At 36.3% G+C, this 14,020-nt stretch overlaps 1 protein-coding gene across 1 annotated transcript; it reads right to left on the bottom strand.

Moving 5' to 3' along the window:
* Positions 1–5,092: 5,092 nt before the first annotated feature.
* On the bottom strand, positions 5,093–10,549 carry LOC134288228 (uncharacterized). Its single transcript, XM_062852348.1, has 2 exons — positions 10,362–10,549; positions 5,093–8,087 (listed from the first exon to the last, which is right to left on the bottom strand). The coding sequence occupies exon 2, from the start codon at positions 8,014–8,016 to the stop codon at positions 5,584–5,586; it is 2,433 nt and encodes an 810-aa protein (XP_062708332.1). The 5' UTR covers positions 8,017–8,087; positions 10,362–10,549; the 3' UTR covers positions 5,093–5,583.
* Positions 10,550–14,020: the final 3,471 nt, after the last annotated feature.

The raw sequence follows: 14,020 nt of genomic DNA, 5'->3' as shown, positions 1-14,020 counted from the left end.
CCTTCCGAAGGAAGAACCCACATTGTTGTGAGTTTGTCGGGAGTGGGATTCGATCTTACGTCCTCGGCGTGATAGTCAAGTGTTCTAACCATCACGCCAGATCCGCTCCACACATACTACAGCCATAATTGGTACACTTACCCTAATTTGAGCAAATTATGAAGTTTGAACGATTGCATCCATCTTTTGTGAACGGGATCTGTTGTTCAAATTTATCAATAAAGGTTGAAAATCGGCTATGGCGAATTTGAAGTACTATAGCCATAATTGGAACACTGACTCTAATATACTTCATTAGATTCTTTATAAGGTTTATAATATAATAGGTAATTGATTTTATTGAAAAATGCACATTTTTGAAAGTCAGACGATTTTTGAAGAAAATTGCCTACTTTGAGGCGTTTGAGGCAGGTCGTTCTGTAAATTACTGAACTTTATTTTACTGCTAGCTGAACTGCCGTGAATCGCATATCTGTCCCATTTGCATAGGAAATCAAGCAAAGATTGGACTGATATGCGATTCAAAGCAGTGAATTAGGTAGGTGCAGTAATACATTTTCATGAATTCTTTGTCATTTAACCCTCGGACAGTCGCGTCTTTGACTATCTGCAGCGACTCCGCGCTCACGTTGTGTACCACATGCGTGCATATTTTTATTGTGCGTGTACTCAGTAGGATAAACAGGTATAATATGCCCCCCATAAGTAAAAATGGAAATATCTCTGCACTCGTCACAGTATGCATTATTGATTGAGCAAAGTGTTAGCTTTTATCCGATAATAATCTTTTGCACGAAATAACAGCATTTGTTCCGTAACGACGTGTTTACGCAAATAAAAAAAAACATAAACTCAAAAACTTGTGTTCCCAGTTTCTTTTTTCTCTGTTTTGTCCTTTTGTGGTTTCTTCCTGGCCATCCGGCAGACGAAAACCGACAAGGTGGTACCAACACTATAAGACGACGAAAACGCTAAGCCAAAGATACCACCCGGATGAGCTTCAGAGAACCCTTAACCCCAGTCCTTTCCAAGCCCACCCTGAAAACATTGTGACTTACTAACCTCGAGCTGCCACGAGTACCCTGGCTCTGACCCATACTTACTATGGTATATAAGATTGCATTTGTACATATCATACAAAACATTGAACTTTGGCTCCGCAAAGTGTTAAACGCCTTTGAGCCCAACGTAAATAAACTAGATAAAAAAAAACTCACAAAAGCGTCGGTGCTGAACGCCCCAGCTACGGTAGGGGGATTAGGGGCATAATGGACACCCTAAGCAAATTAGTACGTTAGGCCTGTATAACAGAGAAAACTTAACGTTAACATATTATCAGTTGGCTTACAACTTTAACTTGTTTCCTACGTATTTCAATCATTTACAGTAGGTAAAATGTCTTTATTGTGAAGAAATAATGAATTGTAAACCGTGTGTTTTTCAGGGCTGGCAGGAAAGGTACGGGGCGAAATGGACACCCATCGGGGCATAATGGACACCCCTACATATTCTATGCTAATTCTTTGGTTACATCGACCAGTTAAGTGATTTCCCTACGGAGATCAATACCACAGATATAATACTCCATCTTAGACGAGTTTACATAACATCAAAAGTAATTAAATAAACTTTAGGCTAAAATAATCGGATTGAATTTTCCAGACTATCTAAAATGCCTAACAGTATGCAATGCGCGTACATCCATTCGTATTTGCCAGTGTTCATTTCGCCCCGAATCGACTACAACATTAATATTGCTATTTTGAGTAAATTCTGATGAAACATAAAATACTTCATCCATTGCTAAATCTCCGTATACATGTAGATAAGGTAACAATTCACTTGTTTTTATGGTGGACATACTCCAACAGTCGTAATACCTTATTCGATGCTGCTTCGAAATTATAACAATTTCACCATATGCAAAACATATTTCAATTTCAATGATATTTTGGTTATTTTGGAGGAATATAAACGGTAGTTGTGGAAAATAGAACCATGAATTGTTTTTTTACACTTATGCATTGAAAGTTTAACATAAAAGTCAACGGTTTCGGTAAAAACAGGGGTGTCCATTTCGCCCCGGGTGTCCATTATGCCCCTAATCCCCCTATAATATGATCCGCAACAACGGGCTAGTATGCCCCTCTGCAGCGGGGCATAACGCTCCATAACAACGGGGTTATATGCCGCTACCGAGTGAATCAGAGCCGGACAAACGTCAAATATCGGAACTGAGATCAGCTGATGCATTGCATTGGCTGTGAGCCACATTATCCAGTTGACGGAGTGGCATATTGCCCGTTTGAGTGTGACTATGAAAAACTTTTGAACTGCAAAATTCAATTACAATTAAGGTACCCCGGGGCAAGTGGGACCTAAAAAAATGCTAGTTTGGTTTTGTCAAGCCAAAAAATTCTAAACATAAATAATTGTATAATTCCAATGATTCTAAAAGACATTGTTGGTATATTTCTTCTTATTAACGGGCATTAAAACTGTTTCATTTTTTTACATTCTGTTTATTATGCATATAATGAAAAGTGGTGCAGATCTTCATTTACTCCGTATCACGGGGCAAGTGGGACCTATTCGGAATTTTTGTACAAATAGCTTAGTATAGTTGCTGCATATATGTAAGGTAGCATAAATTATGCGAATAACTACGTTTAGCGATTTATGTGGGAAGTGTTTTGTGGTATCGTGCATAAATTACGTAACACATATAATAACGAATCACTGAGAAAAAAATTGATTAAACTCTAGCAGCTCGCGCAAAGCAAATTGATTTCTTATATACAAAAAGCACCATAAAATTAAATGCCGAAAGATTTTCAAACTTGTTTTGCATAAAACGTAGTTGATGAAACTCGCCAAAAGATTTTTCAAGATTTACAGATGTTACGTTTTCGCTTACATAATTATACGATCATTCAGGCTTATTCTGCGCGGCGTGTGAGGTGAAACGAGTCGAATAAGGTGACAAAAGTCGACTCGATCCCATTCGATTTGCATTAGTCGTCTCACGTCACGTGAGATGAAACCGTCCGTCTCACCTCACACGCCGCGTAGAATAAGCCTGATTAAATAAAGACTTTTTAATCGTGAACTTAGAATAAGTCGTTTTCCAATTTTTTTTTATACTGTACATATGGCAAATTCCTTAGTATGTATTCACAAAAATGCAATGAAAAACGATAAGACAATGGAATTTGCTTCGACGAAAATATGAAAAATAGATGGTTTCGAAAAAAATATGTTGTTCCCAAGACTTAACCATTTTAAACAATAGCCTCATCATCAGAACAGAAGTAATTAAGTATAATTCAACGATTGATTACTTAAGGCACCGATGCTTGCATCACTTTTATGTGAATTTGGACTTAGGCTGAAGAAAGCGAGATCAAACTATGAAATTGTGTTTGTTTACTCTCATAGGTCTCACTTGCCCCAGATGCTGAAATGCACTGGAGCAAGTGAGAGCCGTTAACTAAAGGTAATAGATGATAATAAATTACAGCTTTTTCGATTAAAATAACTTGGAAGCACTCCAAATATTATCCTGCAATCGAAAAAGTTTTACTTCATTTGTTATCCTATTTTTAAACGACGAATATAGTAGAGTACGTTAATCTCACTTAGTGAATTAAAAATTACATATGAACAACTATAACATATATGGTCTCTTTATGGTGGGAACAATAACAATTTTTGAATTCAAAGTATCCGTTGGTGTGATACCTATGTTTTCCATGAAGAATGTTTGCCTTAAAAATAAAAAATAGATAAAGTTATAGCCGTAGGTCTCACTTGCCCCGGATTCTCACTTGCCCCGGGGTACCTTATCTTATTTTAACTGCAGAGGTAAGTTGTTTTACTTCATTATTTAGTAGACAACAGCTAATTTCATTGGTTTGGTTTCATTGGCGTTTGCTAGCACTTAATTTAAACACATCGATAAATACAGCAAATATGTGCGTTTTCAATTTCTTGTTGTATATTTGTTTTAAAGGATACTTACAACAACCACAAAATTGACTTAGTAGACTAATCTCATGAATATGAAGCCTTATACAATGATTTTATCCATTTACTATTTAAAATTCCCTGGAAATTTAAGGGGCGGCACATTGTACCTGTTTACCCTATACGACGAACAGTGCTGCGCCCCATAGACAAAAGTGAAAAAATCGACTTCAAAATTTAGTTCAATCTAGTATGCCATGCTGTTCATACATGCTTGAAGTATGTTGCTCGACCATTATAAGCTTGAAGATCGTGTTTGTTATACCAACAAAACCTATATTACCAAACAGTGTTTCGTTGTCCATAGAAAAATAATAGTTTATAAAACAAATTCATCTTTGGCCTAGCTCAACATTATTAAACGTTTAAGTTTTCAGTGAAAATCAAAATGGAAGGTCTACAACACATCCGTGGAGTCTATTTTTTCGTTTAGCACGGCAACATGTTTTGATATTTGTGAAAATAAAATGTCATAATTTAAGTACTATTATGGCGTAGAGCAAAACGACCCCAAAATACAAATTAATGAAACAAAAAATGACCTCAAAAGACCTCTCTGAATTTTTAAATATGTTTTATTTACAGCAGGGGTTTTCAGACTATTTGACTCGCAGTGCACTTTTAGCATGAGCATGAGCATGAGCATAGATGACCGTACTATTCGTAGTTGCTACTCCGTGATTGACCAGAACAATCGAAGTTGCACAAGGAACCAACAGACGGAGCTTGGGAGTAGCTTACCGTCCTCAATGTGCATCTTCGAGAATTCTAAACTTTATTAGGTCAATAACGGCGCCGGCCACGTCCTTACGGTCATCGAGGAAGGAAAGGAATGTTATTATGACGTGCGTTGCTTACTAAAGACCGAGATCACCTCTGCGTCTCCACGTCTGTCATGGGAAGGACTTTTTGTTAGTGGGGAGGGGAAATGGCGCATGATATGAGTTCACTTTGGTAAGTGGAGTGATTCATGCAACCCTATTAATATCAAACCACTTATTTTCATTTGGACTAAAACAAAACACATGCCGACATCGAAGATGACGAACCATTCAGATAGTTTTCGAAGCTTTACTATTACTTTAGAGCTTTTAGTAGAACTTGTTACTTCAGACTCTAGTTTAATTTAAAAACACTTCACTAATACTTTACTTTTGCAAAAGAAAATAAAAAATGAATAACTCTTTTAAAGAAAAACTAGAAAGGACGAGCAAATTCCTTTTAATTCTACTACCGTGCTTATCTTCGGACAGATAGGCCTATTTCGTCTGTGACTTACAGACTTCTTCAGTGTCAAGTGCTCGACTGAAGAAAACCTCGCATTCGTTGTGGTATTTATACTAGGAGTGTATGTGTAGGTACGTGTGTGGGTAAAAGTGTAGGTATAAAAATGTAGGTACAAAATTGTAGGTACATATTTGTAAAAAAGGGGGTGTATCTGCCTGTTAGAAAACAGGGTGTCAATAAGATACCTAAAGCTAGGAAAATTCCTACCGATTTGGTAGGTAGTCAATTGGTGTTTGTTGTGTTATTTTTTCCTGCCGATTTGGTAGGTAGTCAATTTGTGTTTTGTGTATTGTGTAATGTTTTGTGTGTGTTAGGTAAAAATTTAAACAGCCACGTGTACCCATTGCCCTGATCCTTGTTAAGTAGTTTTTTATTGTTTTGTTTGTAAATTTCTAAACTTTCTGCAACATCAAGTTTCCATGGGTTTGTAATGTGTCGTAAGAGTTTAATATTTGAAGTATTCATAAAATGTCCTTCATTGAAAATATGTTCAGCAACTTTAGATTTAAAATGATGAATGAGTCCCTTGTCTGTGTCTTTGTGTGCTTTTGATACTTCCGTTATGTGTTCTTTGAATCGTGTGTTGAGTGTGCGTTTTGTTTGTCCTATGTATATTTTGTCACAGTGATTACATGTTACTTTGTAAACACCAGATTTTGTTAAGTTGTCCAACGGGTCTTTCGTAGATCCTAAGAGAGTTTGAAGTTGGTTAGCTTTGCTTGTGAAAACTAATTCAAAACCAAACTTTCTGAGAATTGGTCGGAGTTTTTTGGTGTCATTGTTGTAGTTCACAGTTATCCGTTTAAGTGTAGGTTCTGTCCGTGTCAGTGTAGTCAAAGAACGTCTGTATTGTTGTTGTGTCTTTTTGTTGATGATCTGTTGTATTGTTTGTTTTGTGTAACCGTTCAACTGTGCTGTTTCGAAAATGTAATTAAGTTCTTTCGTTTTTCCTGTTTCACTAAGTGGAAGTGTCTGCATTCGGTGTATCATGTGATTGAAGGATGCAATTTTGTGTTGATGTGAGTGATTTGATGAATTTGGAATAGTGCGTTGAGTGTGTGTCGGTTTTCTGTAAATTTCGAAGGAAAGTGTTGATTCTTGTTTTACGATGAGTATGTCCAAAAATGGTAGTTGGTTGTTCTGTTCAATTTCACAAGTGAATTCGATGTTTTTGTGTGCATTATTGATATTGTTCAAGATTTCAGGTAAAAGATGTTTCTTAACAATGCTAAACACGTCGTCAACGTATCTCCACCAGACTTCAGGAAGCTGTTTGTTGTTTTCTAAGCGTTTTTCCAAATTTGCCATAAAAATTTCACTTAAAAATGGAGAAAGTGGATTGCCCATGGGGGCACCATTAAGTTGTTTGTAGGTTTCATTTCTGAACGAAAAATAATTTTCTTCCATACAAAGTTTGGTTAATTTGATGTATGTACGAACTTTCTTAATCCAATCTGAATTTGAATCTTCATATTGGTTCAGAAGCCAATCTTCTAGTAGGTTAATGGCCTCTTTAACTGGAATGCTTGGAAATAGTGATTTAACGTCGAATGAAACTAAAATTTCATCGTCGTTAACGGATAAATTCTGTACTAGTTCTGTGAATTGTTCGGAATTCTTGACAGATCTACTGTGAAATTTTTTAGGCATGTTTTGGAATTCTTGTACTAAATATTTGGCAATTTTGTGTGTAGGTGAACCAATGGCTGAAACAATCTCACGCATTTCATTTCCAGGTTTATGAACTTTGGGAAGTCCTTTTATTCTTGGCAATGAAGGGTTAGATTCTTTCAGGCTTTTAATGACGCTTCCTAAAACTGGTGTAGACTCTTTGAGAGTTTTGTCAACACGTCTTACTAATCCTGGAAGAGGATCAGTACGTTGTTTTCGGTAAGGTCCATTTTGAATCTTGTTATTCATTATTTCATCATAGTCCTCTTTGTTCATGATTACTGTTTTGTTTCCTTTGTCAGCTTTCAGATAGAAAACTGGTTTCTGGTTAAGTTCTTTGATTATTCGTTGTTCTTTCAGGTGTTCTTTGTTCAATTTGTTTTGTTGTGTGTTTTGAATAGTGTTAGCTGTTTGTGTTCTGATTTCTTGAATCTGTGGTGTCTGTAAATTGTTCGTGTTGATAGCTGTTTCAATGTCGATTATGGTTTGTGTTGAATCTGGTTTAGAGTGTACTGCGTAGTTAAGACCTTTGTTGAGAAGGGTCAACTGTTCTTCCGTAAACTGTTCGGAAGAGCGATTGACCACTAACCCAGTTAGTTCTTGTGTTGTGTTTTGTGGTTGTGTAGAAGAACATGTAAACTTCGGATTTTGCATCTTTAATGCTTTAAGTTTTTTATCTAGTAATTTCCTTTTTCTTTCTGATTCACAAAATTCTGCAACTTTTACTTTTGTTAGAAAATTAGGGAAAGATTCAGGATAATCTTTCGCTAACTTTAAATGGAGAGAATAACATTCCAGAGTTTTCATGTTGATCTTGCTGTGTAGTTTTTTGATGCTTTCTTTGATGAGTGTTTGTTCAAGTGTCTTTACTATGTTGGGGTTTGTGGCTGTTTTAACTTTTACCTTGTGACTTACGGGAGTAAGCCTGTACTCTATACACTTCTTGAGAAACGCGATATCCTTGTGTAATCCTGCGATGGTCTTCTTCAACTCGATGAACTTATTCGGCTCTGACTTTGGCTTGGTTGCCATCTTCACTTTACTATTACTTTAGAGCTTTTAGTAGAACTTGTTACTTCAGACTCTAGTTTAATTTAAAAACACTTCACTAATACTTTACTTTTGCAAAAGAAAATAAAAAATGAATAACTCTTTTAAAGAAAAACTAGAAAGGACGAGCAAATTCCTTTTAATTCTACTACCGTGCTTATCTTCGGACAGATAGGCCTATTTCGTCTGTGACTTACAGACTTCTTCAGTGTCAAGTGCTCGACTGAAGAAAACCTCGCATTCGTTGTGGTATTTATACTAGGAGTGTATGTGTAGGTACGTGTGTGGGTAAAAGTGTAGGTATAAAAATGTAGGTACAAAATTGTAGGTACATATTTGTAAAAAAGGGGGTGTATCTGCCTGTTAGAAAACAGGGTGTCAATAAGATACCTAAAGCTAGGAAAATTCCTACCGATTTGGTAGGTAGTCAATTGGTGTTTGTTGTGTTATTTTTTCCTGCCGATTTGGTAGGTAGTCAATTTGTGTTTTGTGTATTGTGTAATGTTTTGTGTGTGTTAGGTAAAAATTTAAACAGCCACGTGTACCCATTGCCCTGATCCTTGTTAAGTAGTTTTTTATTGTTTTGTTTGTAAATTTCTAAACTTTCTGCAACATCAAGTTTCCATGGGTTTGTAATGTGTCGTAAGAGTTTAATATTTGAAGTATTCATAAAATGTCCTTCATTGAAAATATGTTCAGCAACTTTAGATTTAAAATGATGAATGAGTCCCTTGTCTGTGTCTTTGTGTGCTTTTGATACTTCCGTTATGTGTTCTTTGAATCGTGTGTTGAGTGTGCGTTTTGTTTGTCCTATGTATATTTTGTCACAGTGATTACATGTTACTTTGTAAACACCAGATTTTGTTAAGTTGTCCAACGGGTCTTTCGTAGATCCTAAGAGAGTTTGAAGTTGGTTAGCTTTGCTTGTGAAAACTAATTCAAAACCAAACTTTCTGAGAATTGGTCGGAGTTTTTTGGTGTCATTGTTGTAGTTCACAGTTATCCGTTTAAGTGTAGGTTCTGTCCGTGTCAGTGTAGTCAAAGAACGTCTGTATTGTTGTTGTGTCTTTTTGTTGATGATCTGTTGTATTGTTTGTTTTGTGTAACCGTTCAACTGTGCTGTTTCGAAAATGTAATTAAGTTCTTTCGTTTTTCCTGTTTCACTAAGTGGAAGTGTCTGCATTCGGTGTATCATGTGATTGAAGGATGCAATTTTGTGTTGATGTGAGTGATTTGATGAATTTGGAATAGTGCGTTGAGTGTGTGTCGGTTTTCTGTAAATTTCGAAGGAAAGTGTTGATTCTTGTTTTACGATGAGTATGTCCAGAACAGAACATCCAACTACCATTTTTGGACATACTCATCGTAAAACAAGAATCAACACTTTCCTTCGAAATTTACAGAAAACCGACACACACTCAACGCACTATTCCAAATTCATCAAATCACTCACATCAACACAAAATTGCATCCTTCAATCACATGATACACCGAATGCAGACACTTCCACTTAGTGAAACAGGAAAAACGAAAGAACTTAATTACATTTTCGAAACAGCACAGTTGAACGGTTACACAAAACAAACAATACAACAGATCATCAACAAAAAGACACAACAACAATACAGACGTTCTTTGACTACACTGACACGGACAGAACATACACTTAAACGGATAACTGTGAACTACAACAATGACACCAAAAAACTCCGACCAATTCTCAGAAAGTTTGGTTTTGAATTAGTTTTCACAAGCAAAGCTAACCAACTTCAAACTCTCTTAGGATCTACGAAAGACCCGTTGGACAACTTAACAAAATCTGGTGTTTACAAAGTAACATGTAATCACTGTGACAAAATATACATAGGACAAACAAAACGCACACTCAACACACGATTCAAAGAACACATAACGGAAGTATCAAAAGCACACAAAGACACAGACAAGGGACTCATTCATCATTTTAAATCTAAAGTTGCTGAACATATTTTCAATGAAGGACATTTTATGAATACTTCAAATATTAAACTCTTACGACACATTACAAACCCATGGAAACTTGATGTTGCAGAAAGTTTAGAAATTTACAAACAAAACAATAAAAAACTACTTAACAAGGATCAGGGCAATGGGTACACGTGGCTGTTTAAATTTTTACCTAACACACACAAAACATTACACAATACACAAAACACAAATTGACTACCTACCAAATCGGCAGGAAAAAATAACACAACAAACACCAATTGACTACCTACCAAATCGGTAGGAATTTTCCTAGCTTTAGGTATCTTATTGACACCCTGTTTTCTAACAGGCAGATACACCCCCTTTTTTACAAATATGTACCTACAATTTTGTACCTACATTTTTATACCTACACTTTTACCCACACACGTACCTACACATACACTCCTAGTATAAATACCACAACGAATGCGAGGTTTTCTTCAGTCGAGCACTTGACACTGAAGAAGTCTGTAAGTCACAGACGAAATAGGCCTATCTGTCCGAAGATAAGCACGGTAGTAGAATTAAAAGGAATTTGCTCGTCCTTTCTAGTTTTTCTTTAAAAGAGTTATTCATTTTTTATTTTCTTTTGCAAAAGTAAAGTATTAGTGAAGTGTTTTTAAATTAAACTAGAGTCTGAAGTAACAAGTTCTACTAAAAGCTCTAAAGTAATAGTAAAGTGAAGATGGCAACCAAGCCAAAGTCAGAGCCGAATAAGTTCATCGAGTTGAAGAAGACCATCGCAGGATTACACAAGGATATCGCGTTTCTCAAGAAGTGTATAGAGTACAGGCTTACTCCCGTAAGTCACAAGGTAAAAGTTAAAACAGCCACAAACCCCAACATAGTAAAGACACTTGAACAAACACTCATCAAAGAAAGCATCAAAAAACTACACAGCAAGATCAACATGAAAACTCTGGAATGTTATTCTCTCCATTTAAAGTTAGCGAAAGATTATCCTGAATCTTTCCCTAATTTTCTAACAAAAGTAAAAGTTGCAGAATTTTGTGAATCAGAAAGAAAAAGGAAATTACTAGATAAAAAACTTAAAGCATTAAAGATGCAAAATCCGAAGTTTACATGTTCTTCTACACAACCACAAAACACAACACAAGAACTAACTGGGTTAGTGGTCAATCGCTCTTCCGAACAGTTTACGGAAGAACAGTTGACCCTTCTCAACAAAGGTCTTAACTACGCAGTACACTCTAAACCAGATTCAACACAAACCATAATCGACATTGAAACAGCTATCAACACGAACAATTTACAGACACCACAGATTCAAGAAATCAGAACACAAACAGCTAACACTATTCAAAACACACAACAAAACAAATTGAACAAAGAACACCTGAAAGAACAACGAATAATCAAAGAACTTAACCAGAAACCAGTTTTCTATCTGAAAGCTGACAAAGGAAACAAAACAGTAATCATGAACAAAGAGGACTATGATGAAATAATGAATAACAAGATTCAAAATGGACCTTACCGAAAACAACGTACTGATCCTCTTCCAGGATTAGTAAGACGTGTTGACAAAACTCTCAAAGAGTCTACACCAGTTTTAGGAAGCGTCATTAAAAGCCTGAAAGAATCTAACCCTTCATTGCCAAGAATAAAAGGACTTCCCAAAGTTCATAAACCTGGAAATGAAATGCGTGAGATTGTTTCAGCCATTGGTTCACCTACACACAAAATTGCCAAATATTTAGTACAAGAATTCCAAAACATGCCTAAAAAATTTCACAGTAGATCTGTCAAGAATTCCGAACAATTCACAGAACTAGTACAGAATTTATCCGTTAACGACGATGAAATTTTAGTTTCATTCGACGTTAAATCACTATTTCCAAGCATTCCAGTTAAAGAGGCCATTAACCTACTAGAAGATTGGCTTCTGAACCAATATGAAGATTCAAATTCAGATTGGATTAAGAAAGTTCGTACATACATCAAATTAACCAAACTTTGTATGGAAGAAAATTATTTTTCGTTCAGAAATGAAACCTACAAACAACTTAATGGTGCCCCCATGGGCAATCCACTTTCTCCATTTTTAAGTGAAATTTTTATGGCAAATTTGGAAAAACGCTTAGAAAACAACAAACAGCTTCCTGAAGTCTGGTGGAGATACGTTGACGACGTGTTTAGCATTGTTAAGAAACATCTTTTACCTGAAATCTTGAACAATATCAATAATGCACACAAAAACATCGAATTCACTTGTGAAATTGAACAGAACAACCAACTACCATTTTTGGACATACTCATCGTAAAACAAGAATCAACACTTTCCTTCGAAATTTACAGAAAACCGACACACACTCAACGCACTATTCCAAATTCATCAAATCACTCACATCAACACAAAATTGCATCCTTCAATCACATGATACACCGAATGCAGACACTTCCACTTAGTGAAACAGGAAAAACGAAAGAACTTAATTACATTTTCGAAACAGCACAGTTGAACGGTTACACAAAACAAACAATACAACAGATCATCAACAAAAAGACACAACAACAATACAGACGTTCTTTGACTACACTGACACGGACAGAACCTACACTTAAACGGATAACTGTGAACTACAACAATGACACCAAAAAACTCCGACCAATTCTCAGAAAGTTTGGTTTTGAATTAGTTTTCACAAGCAAAGCTAACCAACTTCAAACTCTCTTAGGATCTACGAAAGACCCGTTGGACAACTTAACAAAATCTGGTGTTTACAAAGTAACATGTAATCACTGTGACAAAATATACATAGGACAAACAAAACGCACACTCAACACACGATTCAAAGAACACATAACGGAAGTATCAAAAGCACACAAAGACACAGACAAGGGACTCATTCATCATTTTAAATCTAAAGTTGCTGAACATATTTTCAATGAAGGACATTTTATGAATACTTCAAATATTAAACTCTTACGACACATTACAAACCCATGGAAACTTGATGTTGCAGAAAGTTTAGAAATTTACAAACAAAACAATAAAAAACTACTTAACAAGGATCAGGGCAATGGGTACACGTGGCTGTTTAAATTTTTACCTAACACACACAAAACATTACACAATACACAAAACACAAATTGACTACCTACCAAATCGGCAGGAAAAAATAACACAACAAACACCAATTGACTACCTACCAAATCGGTAGGAATTTTCCTAGCTTTAGGTATCTTATTGACACCCTGTTTTCTAACAGGCAGATACACCCCCTTTTTTACAAATATGTACCTACAATTTTGTACCTACATTTTTATACCTACACTTTTACCCACACACGTACCTACACATACACTCCTAGTATAAATACCACAACGAATGCGAGGTTTTCTTCAGTCGAGCACTTGACACTGAAGAAGTCTGTAAGTCACAGACGAAATAGGCCTATCTGTCCGAAGATAAGCACGGTAGTAGAATTAAAAGGAATTTGCTCGTCCTTTCTAGTTTTTCTTTAAAAGAGTTATTCATTTTTTATTTTCTTTTGCAAAAGTAAAGTATTAGTGAAGTGTTTTTAAATTAAACTAGAGTCTGAAGTTTTCGAAGTGCGAAAACCACCAAAAACTCACTAAATCGCTCCGTACGAAGATGAGCAGTCAAATAGACGACGACGACGACGACCGAATGAAAACGCGGCCTGTACACTTTGCCACCAAAAACTCACTAAATCGCCCCGTACGAAGATGAGCAGTCAAATAGACGACGACGACGACGACGTGCACGCGGACGATCCGAATGAAAACGCGGCCTGTACACTTTGCCACCAAAAACTCACTAAATCGCCCCGTACGAAGATGAGCAGTCAAATAGACGACGACGACGACGACGACGTGCACGCGGACGATCCGAATGAAAACGCGGCCTGTACACTTTGCCACCAAAAACTCACTAAATCGCCCCGTACGAAGATGAGCAGTCAAATAGACGACGACGACGACGACGACG

This window comes from Aedes albopictus, chromosome 2 (genome assembly GCF_035046485.1).
Source record: "Aedes albopictus strain Foshan chromosome 2, AalbF5, whole genome shotgun sequence".
NCBI classification, from domain to species: Eukaryota; Metazoa; Arthropoda; class Insecta; order Diptera; family Culicidae; genus Aedes; species Aedes albopictus.
Note: the sequence above shows the minus strand (reverse complement) of the source record. Positions and strands in the feature narration are given on the sequence as shown.

Bases quoted from the DNA above. Each gene is read 5' to 3' on its own strand.
- LOC134288228 (XM_062852348.1), bottom strand. From the start codon at position 8,016: ATGGCAACCAAGCCAAAGTCAGAGCCGAATAAGTTCATCGAGTTGAAG.